Source organism: Heterocephalus glaber, unplaced genomic scaffold (assembly GCF_053883595.1).
Source record: "Heterocephalus glaber isolate CG9 unplaced genomic scaffold, H.glaber_assembly_v1.0 deba00001504, whole genome shotgun sequence".
NCBI lineage: Eukaryota > Metazoa > Chordata > Mammalia > Rodentia > Bathyergidae > Heterocephalus > Heterocephalus glaber.
In genome coordinates, this window is record NW_028258324.1 from 6,473,666 (window position 1) to 6,485,849 (window position 12,184).

Here is a 12,184-nt window from a genome sequence, read left to right on the forward strand (position 1 = left end):
CCCTTGAATCCTAGATTGCTTTGTGGATGTTGTGGTTGGATTTGATATCTCAACTCAGCTGAAAGGGCAGGCTTTGCTCACAGGTCAGCCGTGGATGGAAACTTACCTTCAAGACATCTTATGGGCCATCAGCTCCCTCAATGGTGTGAGCTGTGAGGTGGGAACTGAGACTCAGGTTAGTGTGGCTTTTCAAGTGACAAATGCCATGGAAAAATATTCTCCCAAGTTCGAGATCTACAGTGAAAACATTCTGAACAGCTTAAAGGATGTGACTGTTAAAGGTGCTTCTCTTCTCAATGTGAACCTCCTGAGCTCCCTGTGGGATGCCTTTCAGAACAAGTCAGCTACTCGAGGAAAGGTGACATGATTTCATTCTGTTTGTTGGTCTGTAGTTGCAACAAATTTCTTTTTACTCATCTTTCTTCTCTTTTGCAAACATCCCTAGGTGGCCCTTTTATTTTCAGATGGATTGGATGATGATATTGAAAAACTTGAACAAAAATCTGATGAACTTAGAAAAGAAGGTACTGAAAGTGGAGGAGGAGTGGGAAAGGAGTTGATTAATTTATTTATTAAAATTATAATCTCAGCACTCAACTCAAGCTCTAAAGCTTCCAGACATTCAAACAACCATAAACTGGAAATTGTTTCTATTCTGTGTGCTGAGGAAATGAAGGCTTGGAACATTCTACCATCTGCTTTCTCCCCATGCTATATGTGTATGAAACTACTGAATACAAAGGCCTATTCTTGTCTTGTATGATGGTATTTCTTCTTCCTAACTTTTCTGAAGAATCTCTTTTCTCCCTTGCTCCACATTATCTAATGTTGCTACTTCTTTAGTGAAGTGAATAGACTATTTCTCCTTGACCAAGGAATGCAAGAATTGGATTATATTCTAGCACTCTGAAAATTTCCAAAGTTGCAAGCATTGCTGGACAAATTGACCCATGTGTTGGGGGCTTTCTAATCAGTTACTTCCTTCTGGCCACAGAAGGGCCAACCATGGTGTTTATGAGCTTTAAAAACTCTGGCCCCCAGCTTTGAGTTTCTACAACCAATGGCTAGTCTTACTTATCGTCAGTTCTTATTGAAATATGGATCAGGGTAGGCAACATGCATCTATGTATTTCTGGTTTGACTAAGAAACACTCTTCTGTAAGTGGACACAATAGCTGTTGTGCCCGGGTCCCCTCTGCTGGCAGGCTCACCATCTGCCAATTGCTGCTACAACTCAAGACTCACTCATTCTGTTAGGAATTGCACATGGCCAATGTGGGCTACTTCACCTGAGAGGTTACTCCCCATCCCACTCCTGGGTGACAGAAAGTTTATGTGCCAGAGCTCCCTGCAATCAGGCTAAAGGTAGATGCAGCTGAGACAGTGTCTTGCTCAGCTCCTTTCCCTTCACTCTCCTCCTTTCTTCACCCCATCTTCTGAGTGTGCTTCTTCAACAAATCATGCACATCCAGATCTTTATCTTGGGCTCTGCTTCTAGGGAACCTGACTGAAGACATCTGCTTCTCAGGTTAATGAGCATATGCTGGATGGACTTAGTCTTTTGTGTTCAGTTCTCTTGCCTCAGTCTTAAACTGTAAAGTTCTCTGAATTTACAGCCTTAGGGTAAAGGCTTTCATTTTACTTTTTACTTACTAATGCTGCCCTTATTAAGACTTGGCCTTTGTTCATGAGCTGTAATAGAGACTTTAATTAAGATTGAGAATAAGACCATAGAACACTTAGTTTGGGTAGACAGTTCCCTTGTTGTTGTTTTGAGTTTTCTTTTCGTGGAGAAAAGATGTATCTCCTCCTGACAACATGAAAGTTTCTTCCAGGAAGTGCTTTTAAATATCCAGAATTCTAATACCCATTCTTTCTTCCAATTCCCACTGAAAAACCAGTAGATGAATATCAACTTAAGAAACTAGATTTTAAAAATAACATCCTCAAAAATTTAAAATCTTTGAAAAAGGGATAAACAAATGATAATATTCTTTGAAAAGGATCAAATGGCTCTCAATAGGGACGAGTATCTCTACCCCTGGCTTCCCATATATAATTAAGCACATATGATCTCAGTTGATGAGTCCTGTGTACTCTGTCGTGCAATTCTGTACTTAATTTAAAGATTACAGTGGGTAGATATCCCAAGAGTTTTTGTATCCAATAAGCTCTTGGGTAATGCCAAAGTTGTGGCTTCAAGAATTCCCTATGTAGTGGCCAACAGCAGGACAGGTACTTTCTTGATATGTGAATTCCTGGGCCTTTCTTTAACTCATTCACTTCAAATCATCAGGGTACAGAAAGTTCTGTTACAATTTTCCTTGTCTCCAGTTTCATTATTTTACATGGTCATGTCCCTTACTAGCATTATAACACACAGATAATAGAATGAGTATTCTTCTTGCAACTGTTTACTGAGAATAGCAATGTAAATATGCAAAAAGATTAAAGTAACCAAGTTTGCCTCACCTGGAGAGTCATAAACTGTGTCCAACAGGCCTGAATGCCCTTATTACTGTGGCTCTCGATGGAGCTGCCCATTCCGGTGACCTGGCTGATCTCCTCTACATTGAATTTGGAAAAGGATTTGAGTACAGGACACAGTTCACTATGGGCATGAGGGACCTTGGGATTCAGCTGTCAAAGCAGCTGGTAAGTTATTCAGAAAAGGCTACCAAATTTAAATTGTCAGTTAGCTTGCCTATCTATAGGTTTGGTGTTTGTGAATTTGAACTAATTCTGATCATTTGTAAATGAAGACATGCTTTTCTAAATTAGTGAATGGCCTAAATAAGAAAGTGTTTAATATGCTTCACAAAAAAGAGAGAAGAGGAAAATGAAGGAAAATATTTAAATGGCATAATATTTAAATTATAGTCTATAAACATAAGGGCCAAAAGAAGTTGAGATGTGAGTGTGACCCAGCTGTGCCCTCCCTATGCAGGGTTTCACTTTTCTTGAAGATCTAAGAGCACAGCTCATCTTGCTCAGCTTTTAAAGAGGTGTGTTTCCCTGCACCATGGCCTGTAAGTGAGAGTAAAGTACTTGTGCAGTTCAGCAAGAGAAAAAGCAGTCTGCTCTAATGCTGGAGGAAAGACTAATGAAAATAAACTTCAGATATTGTACTTTGAATGAGTGAGAGATTTTCATGGTTGTCTTCTCACCTTGAGATTCTTGCCATAATTCTATTTTTAGAACTGAATGCCTGTGTAAGTTGGATTTTATTTCTTAGAGAAATAGCCATAATTCAAAGTGGAGTTGAGAAGTGTTCCCAAACTTCACAGCAGTACTTTTACTTTAATGAATGACTAATGCTTTGTTTAAAAACTTTTTTTGGTTGGTAGTGGTACTTGGGATTGAATACAGGCAAATACAAGGCAAATGCTCTATCACTGAGCTGTAATCCTTGCTCTTTTTTTTTTTTTTTTTTTTTTTTGTAATGCTGGGGATCGAACTCAGAACCTTAGGTTTGCAAGGCAGGCAGCAGACCCACTGAGCTAAATCCCCAGACCCTCCTAGCTCTTTTTTGAGACAGGGTCTCACTTTGTTGCCTGGGATAGACTGGAACTTGCAATCCTTTTGCCCAGGCCTCCAGAGGAGCTGCTATTATACACATGTACTACCACACTCACCTGTAATTTATTTATAATTTGTAAAATCTTTAATATATCAAGATACTTTCCAAGGAAATGCTAGTTCCTGCTGTTTTCCACCAACAGAATTTTTGTATAACCAATTTATTCAAAGTAGTAATTATGTAAATATAATTCTTGAAAGAATATGGGAATTTGTTGGCATTTCCTATCCTATGTGGTGAGACTGTTTATTTTGTGAAATTTATTTTTTCTATCTAATATTCTTTTGAAATCTTTATTGATAATTGATAGAGGGGAGGAAGTTTTTCTTCAAAACAAGACTGTAAGTTTTAGCAATCATATAAATGCTGTATAAGAAAAAGTTAATTTTAGAAATGGATCAATTTTAATATTAATAGATTTGTTACTGTAGGACCTTGATAATCAAATAAAATTATATTATATAATATGAAATCATAGAATCCAAGTTGTTATTATTTGGTTTTATACACTTCACATTTTATTGCTTTTTCTGAAATTTTCAGGAAAGCAAGAATTTTATAATGTCAAGAAATATAATAGAAAATATTATGTGAAAGAAATATACAATAAAGAATTATTTACAAAAATACTATGCAGTTAAGGGGAAAATTACTAAATGATTATAATAAAAAGATTTTTGTTTTTCATAACACTAAAAATTTAATGAAAAATTTTGCAATACCAAGTTTGATTCTCCCACTAAAGTGAATCTCATCATTTACTGCAAACAGAAATTTCCTAAAATAAATCTGGTGGGCAATGTAATATGTCAGCTATTCAGAAGGTGGCCCAAGGTGAAATTTACTCATGTTCTAAAATATGTGATATAGTTTTGGGGCAGGATATGAAGAGTAATATTCTCTCCATGACCACACTTTCTACACCAAGTGCCTCCAAACTGTTAGCACGTAATGGGTGCTTTTGAAATCCTGTAAAGAATGTCCTGGAAGTGCTACTTTTAGACCATTCCAAGCAGCATTGCAGTGGGCACTGCATGAATCATCCTGCAAACTAAGATTTCACAAAATGGGGAAAGGAGAAAACTGTATATATTATTTTATTGAACAAAGGATTTGGGGCTGTGTGTCATAGTCATTGACACCATCACGGTCAGTGCTAGAGTGGGGCAGTGAGAACAGGGAGCCACACTAGTAGATTGGAATATAATGAGTGGACCATGGTTAAACTTATTTGGAATTCTTCAAATGGTAGGGGATTCAGATTACAGAAGGAAAGATGGAAGCAAAAGAATCTCATGTGCTTGCTCTATAGCATGGTCACTTTAATAGTCAACAGACTTCTGAAATGATGGTAGAAGCCCAGATTATACCATTGAGCACGTGTGTGTGATTTGGGAAGCAATACCAGCAAACAAAACATATCTCTCATATTCTGCCAAGATCAATGTTGCCGAAAGGACCTGCTGCTGTTTGTTCTGCAAATGCATTGGAGGAGATGGAACAATGGGAGATCCTGGGCCACCAGAGAAAAAGGTAACTCTCAATTCAGATGTAGGGATCACTTATGTGAATTTAGAGTATCTTTTGGACATGGGTGTCGACAGAAATAAGGGGTGATTTCAATTTCTAGATAGATCCTCAGCGATAACCATTTATTACAGTCCTTTTTTAGTTTGTCAAATCAAATAGTTGTCAGTTTCCTTTGACATTCTTAATTCGAATGCCTTCAAAAAATTCTTAGAGAAATTTCGGGAGAAATAACTGTCAAAATCTTGATTACTCATGTTCAAGTAGCTATGACATCTATGCAAAAAACTCCGCAGCGTTCCCTTGTGTTGAACAGTGAAAACTTTCATGATGCTGACGGCTCATTTCAGTTCCCATTTTTAATGCTGGCAGAGTCATTAAAATCAAGTAGGTATGTTGTGTAGTCAGCTGAAAAGCCAAATGAGGTCACTCTGCAGTAGCAGCTATTAAGATCTTTGTGTTTCACAGATACATACATAGAAAGACGGGACAATTATTTTAAAAGATAAGCAGCAACATTAATTCATATACTGTTTCCCCCAAAATAAGACCCAGCTGGAAAACAATCAGCCTTGAAAACTAGAGATCAAAAATGCCAGCCTCAATCAGCCTATCCTTGCCTTGTCTGCCATCACTGTTCTCTTGCTCATGAGGCAAGGCAGGGCTGACTAGGGCTGGCAATTTTGATTTCTAGTGTTCAAGGCTGATTATTTTCTCACTGAGTCTTATTTTGGGGGAAAGAGGGTATTTTCTGACCAAAAAGTCTATGTACACTTATATAAAAATATTATTTTTGACGTTAAGAAATGTTCAAATATGTGTAAGCACGATGGGATATGTTTAATAATGATTTTGATACCATTTGTTTACCTATGTGTTTGATTTTTGAATAATATATAGATCATGCTATAACTCTCAAATCCCTAGAACTGTGCCTCTGAAGGAAGCTTTTGAACTAATTATTTCCTGAAAGCTTCAACTTCCTGTAAAGACAATGAGAGAATTCAAAACAAAACAAAAACAGAGGGCTTGGGAAGAATAGAAGGAAATGTGTGTGGTCTATTTTTGTATGTGTGAAATAAATCATAAAAAAGTTTTTTTAATGGAAGAGGATAAGTGTAGTCTTGCAGGAGCAAATATAGTTGATTTGTTTGGATGTTTGTCTGGCATACAGGCATACGTGCACACACGTGCACACACACATGCTCTTGAGTTATGTGGACACTTGCCTCAAAATTCCATTTTTCCTTATGTGTAGATGCAGCCTGGTTCAGAGAGGCAGGACTTTCTTCCCCCAAACCCTTACTTTCCACATGAAGTAAAACTCTAAAGTTGAAGAAGTGTGCTTGGGCACCTCTGGGTTTTTGCTATAGTGTCAATATTTTCTCCTTTTTCTTATTTCCAGGGACCCACAGGTTTTAAGGGCAGTGAAGGCTACCTGGGGGAGGAAGGCATTGCTGTAAGTTAAGGATTTTTCCAGCTCTATTTATTCCTAAAAACATATATACAATATGTAATCCTTTGCTTCATTTCACAGGGAAATAAGAAAGGTCAGATTCTAAAGATTCATTTGCAAAAACCAGGTCTCTCCTGATCCTCCCTGTGCTTTGCTTCTAGTGGCCATTTGTGGTTTATTAACCTACTGTAAAGACCTCACTCATTAACTCATTTGTTCATTCATTTATATATATCAAGTATCTTCTATGCCAGGCACAGTGGTTGGCTCTAGAAATGAGAAAAAATAAAGAAAAATATGTAGTTCCTGGCTTAGAGAACCTCCAGACTAGTGGTGAGACAAACAAGACATGTACAGACCAGGTGGCAGAACAAGAATCTAAGCCCCTCTGGGACAACCATAGTAGAAGTTAGGGCTTGAGAGGAAAAGGCTGTAAACAAAGGGCTATACTCAGGCAGACACTTGAAGGGCAAGTAGGAGTTTCTCCAGCAAAGTGTGTGGGAAAGAGCATCCTTCCACATGAGGGGAAGTGTGTGTAAAGGCACTCAGCACAGTCACAGAATTGCATGTTGCAAAATGGCACATGGCTGGAACTCAGGACTCTGCAGGAGAAGGCATCGCTGGGAATCATGAGTGCCTTGCAGAAGTTTTTCCCTGTGTCCCTAGCTGAAAGTCAGTCACTGAATGATGTTAACCAGGGAGTGAAAGCAGAGGGGATGATCTGAAAGGATGCTCAGGCAATGTCATGGATGCTGAAGAGGCTACAGGTAGAAGTCTTATAGTCATAGGTACAAGGCAACAAGTTCCTGATTTTGGTTTGGGATGGTATGAATAGATATATTGAAGAGGTTGAAAAGACATAATTTGGTGACCACTGGGGAGAAAGAAGCCCACACAAGTAATATGCAGGTGGGATCCAAAGCAAAGGGTTGGCATCAGAATAGCTCTGATTGACTGCCACTGTTTTTAAGCATAAATTCTGAATTACAAGCCATAAACAGTCACACACTTTTTCCCCCACAACAAAAACAAAAAACATGACAGATGTCTAACATACAATCCAGATTGTAGTAGAAACAGCTCATCTAGCAATATGTTCTTTCTTAGGGTGAACGAGGAGCCCCTGGACCAGTGGGAGAGCAAGGTACTAAGGGATGCTATGGTACCAAAGGTCCCAAGGTGAGAACTGCATAAGACATTGTGACAGTTTCTCAATACTTAATCCCATTTTTCTATATTAATTATCACTGTCCTTTCTGTTTTCAGGGAAACAGGGGACTAAATGGAGAAGAGGTATGGCACCAGGCCCATCCATTTATTTGCTCATCTGTTATCCAGAAATATTTTTATTTTTGAGATTATTCGTAGAGTTTACAACTAAAGCTTCTGTAGACTTTCATTTTCTTTTTCTTTTTTTTTGTAATTTTTCTTTTTTTTTTAATTCTTTTACTGGTACATTGTAGGTATACAACACAATTACATTTCTCATCGGGAATTGTACCTTTATATAATGCATCTTGGTTCTTATTTTTTCCCCATTCCTAGCCCTCCCTTCACCCCCTCCACCCTTCCCTATTTACAAAGACTTTATTTCCATTTTTTCCATTTCTCATCATTTTTTCCTTTCCCTTGTTTCCTTTCCCCTGCCCCTCCCACTACCCCTACCCCTTTGGACCTTTTCTTCCTATTTTACATTATCAATGAATCATACCACAGTGATATATGTGCACCCATGTTCATAGCAGCACAGTTTGTAATAGCTAAAACTTGGAAACAGCCCAAATGCCCATCAACTGGAGACTGGATAAAGAAAATGTGGTTTTTTTATACAATGGAGTCCTACTCAGCCATGAAAAATGAGAAATTAGAGACATTTATAGCTAAGTGGATGCACATGGAGGTGATACTCTTAAGTGAAATAAATATAACACATACGTGTAAATACCGAATAGTTTCTCTGGTGTGAGAAACTGAAAGTGTAAATAAGGACTAAATGTATAATAGGTAATGTGAAATAGGAAGAAAAGGGGCAAAGGGGAAGGAAGTGGGAGGGCTAGGGGAAAGGATAGAAGGGAATGGGATTAATATGAGAAAATGGAAAAATAGGAACAAAATTTTTGTAAATCGGAAGGACTGGAGGGGTTGAAGGGAGGGCTGGGCAAGGGTGAAAAACAAGAACCAAGAGAGACTATGTAAAGGTGCAAATTTCCAATGATGAATGTCATTATATTGTATACCTAGACCTTCATTTTCATTTCAATTTTAGTCATTTCATTTGTTTATTTCTGTCTTTTATTGTAGGCAATGTATGCTATTTGTTGACAGTGTTTATCACTGAAAGTAATCTTTGATATACTCAGCATAGCCTTAAAAATATATAAAATTAGATAGTATTTGTTTGGTGTCTGACTTTGTTCCACATAGATATGATGCGCTGTATTCTAATCACATCTGTCTTTTCAGGGAGAAGTTGGGGAACTTGGAATCAATGGATTAAATGGAGAACAGGTGGAGCTTTTCTTGTACAACAGAAAGGCCTCTGAGCTGTTTCCCATTGAGACGATGGGAACTGACTTTTCCCTTCTCTGGTTTTAGGGTGATAGTGGCCTTCCTGGAAGAAAAGGAGAAAAGGGAGATGAGGGATCTCAGGTAGGGATTCAATAAAGGGAAAATATAAAAACCATATTTGAAAGTAAAGACGTAAGTAGTAGAGTAAAACAGTCACCCTAAGTGTAACAGTCAGCTATTGCCACAGAATTCTTTGGTGACAAACATTCATGAAATTCCAATTCGATACAATACTAAACAATTCAGCTGCTAGCCTTGAGTGGTTAAGGTGAAGCATAGGTGACTTGGCTTGTATATCTGTAGTTTGTCTGGTGGCTTTGCTCTGTGTGTTTCTTGCCCTCCAAGGCCCAGGAAGTAGCCTGGCTGTGTTGGTCACAACCTTTTCATGGTGAAGACAGAGTGCAAGAGAATAAGAAAAAAGATAAAAGATCTCTCAAGGCACCTTCAGGACACAGTTCAGCACTCTCACAGCAACATTTCTTTCTGTTAGCCACATTAAGTCAGGCAGCCAAATTTGTGAGAAGGGACTCTTACCCACCACAGTTGGAAAACACTTTAGAGTCGTCCACTATCACCAATCCTGTTCAATATAGTTCTGGAAACATTAGCCACAGCAATTAGAAAAGAGAAATAAATAAAAGGAATAAAGATAAGAAAGGAAGAAGTTAAACTGTCATTATTTGCTGATGATATGATACTCTACATAGAATACCCAAAAAACTCCACCAAAAGACTTCTAGACTTAATTGACAGATTCAGTAGAGTAGCTGGATACAAGGTCAAAACTCAAAAATCAATAACATTCTTATACACAAACAACAGACTCACTGAGAGAGAAATTAGGGAAACAATTCCTTTCACAATAGCATCCAAAAAATGAAATATCTAGGAATCAATCTAATGAAGGAAGCAAAAGACCTCTACATTGAGAAGTACAGCACTCTGAGAAAAAAGATCAAAGAGGATATAAGAAAATGGAAAGACATGCCCTGTTCATGGGGAGGAAGAACCTACATAGTGAAAATGGCCATAATTCCAAAACTGCTATACAGATTCAATCCAATCCTGATTGAAATCTCAACAGCATATTTCACAGATCTAGAGAAAAAAAATCTAAAAATTCATTTGGAACAAGAAGCGATCTAGAATAGCAAAAGCAATTCTAGACAACAGAGACATGGCAGGGATATTACAATCCCCAACTTGAAACTATACTGCAAACCCACTGTGATAAAAACAGCATGGTGCTGGCAAAGAAACATACCCGAGGATCAGTGGAATAGATGAGAAAATGCAGAAACAACTCCAGACATACTCAGTCACCTCATCTTTGACAAAGGAGCCAACCATCCTCACTGGAGGAAAGCTAGACTCTTTAATAAATGGTGCTGGTGGCCAGGGATTTAGCTCAGTGGTTTCGCTACCTGCTGCGCAAGCGCAACGACCCGAGTTCGATTCCCGGTACCAAAAAAAAAATGGTGTTGCCAAAGATTAAAACTTGGCCCATAACTATCACCATGCACTAAACTAAAATTAAAGTGGACTAAACATCTAAATATTAAAACAGAAACACTAAACTTTCTGGAAGATAAGTTAGGTAGGACTCTTGAAGACATTGGCATAGGAAAAGACTTTATGAACAAAACCTCAGTAGCATAGGAACTAGCATAAAAAATCAGCAATTGGGATCTCATCTTATTAAAAAGCTTCTGCACTGCAAGAGGAACCACCAACAGAACTAAGAGACAACCTACAATGTGGGAAAAAAATTTTTTACCAGCTGTTCTTTGGACAAAGGTCTACTATCTAGAATATATAAAGAACTTAAAAAAATTAGACACCCCCCAAATTTAAAGGCTTAATCCAAAAATTGGTATCTGAAATGAACAGACATTTCTCAGACAAAAAAGTAGAAACAGCAAATAAACATATGAAAAAATGTTCAACATCACTAGTCATTCAAGTGATACAAATGAAAACAACACTGAGATTCCACTTCACCCCAGAAAGAATGGCTGCTATCAAGAAATCAACCAATAGCAAATGCGGACGGGGTTGTAGGGAGAAAGGAACTCTTCTTCCTTGTTGTTTAGAGTGCAGAGTGGTGCAATCACTGTGGAAATCAATATGGAGATACCTCAAAAAACTATGATTAGAGGTTCCATTTGACCTAGCTATTCCCCTTCTTGGTATCTTCCCCATAGAATTAAAAGAATTATACCACAGTGATATATGTACACCCATGTTTATAGCGGCACAATTTGTGATAGCTAAAACTTGGAAACAGCCCAATTGCCCATCAACTGGAGACTGGATAAAAAAGATGTGGGGTTTTTTTTATAAAGTGGAATACTACTCAGCCATAAAGAATGAGAAACTAGAGACATTTATAGCTAAATGGATGCATATTGAGGACATACTCTTAAGTGAAATAAATAGGACACACATGTGTAAATACTGAATAATATCTCTGGTGTGAAAAACTAAAAGTGTAAATAAGGATCAAAATGTATAATTGATAATGTGAAATAGAAAGAAAAGGTCTAAAGGAGTAGGGGGAATGGGAGGGGTAGGGGAAAGGAAAGAAGGGAAAAGAAAAAATATAAGAAAAGGAAAAAATGGAAACAAAGTCTTTGTAAATAGAAAGGGGTGGAGGGGTTGAAGGGAGGGCACGGGAAGGGGGAAAAATAGGAACCAAGATACATCATGTAAAGTACAAGATCCCAATGATGAATGTAACTGTGTTGTGTACCTAAAATGTACCAATAAACTTAATGGAAAAAAAACACTTTAGAGTCACATAGGAAAGGACACAGATACAGGGAGAATTGAAATATCGAGGCCGTCGAGGCAGCTGCTGCCCTAAGAACAGAAAGATGTTGACTGCGGAGCAAGGCAGCCCCCGCGGGTATCTGCCACTCACCCATCTGAACGCCCTCCGCAGCCACACTTCAGTCATCTGCTGTGCCCTTAGGGTGTGAAAATTGAATGAAGAATCTATTTTCTGGTTAATGCAACCACTTTGAGCAAACTGCATGATCTTTCTGAGTCTC

The 12,184-nt window shown here is 38.0% G+C and overlaps 1 protein-coding gene across 2 annotated transcripts in view; it reads left to right on the forward strand.

The window, feature by feature from the left end:
• The window catches only part of Col6a6 (collagen type VI alpha 6 chain), a 166,845-nt gene that overhangs the window by 58,940 nt on the left and 95,721 nt on the right, over positions 1-12,184 (forward strand). For both annotated transcript variants that reach the window (XM_087186151.1, XM_087186150.1), the window contains 9 exons: positions 15-358; positions 446-524; positions 2,501-2,655; positions 5,021-5,113; positions 6,513-6,566; positions 7,671-7,742; positions 7,830-7,856; positions 9,027-9,071; positions 9,159-9,212. In XM_087186151.1, coding sequence (XP_087042277.1) covers positions 15-358; positions 446-524; positions 2,501-2,655; positions 5,021-5,113; positions 6,513-6,566; positions 7,671-7,742; positions 7,830-7,856; positions 9,027-9,071; positions 9,159-9,212 — 923 coding nt within the window. The remainder of the gene's footprint in view (positions 1-14; positions 359-445; positions 525-2,500; positions 2,656-5,020; positions 5,114-6,512; positions 6,567-7,670; positions 7,743-7,829; positions 7,857-9,026; positions 9,072-9,158; positions 9,213-12,184) is intronic.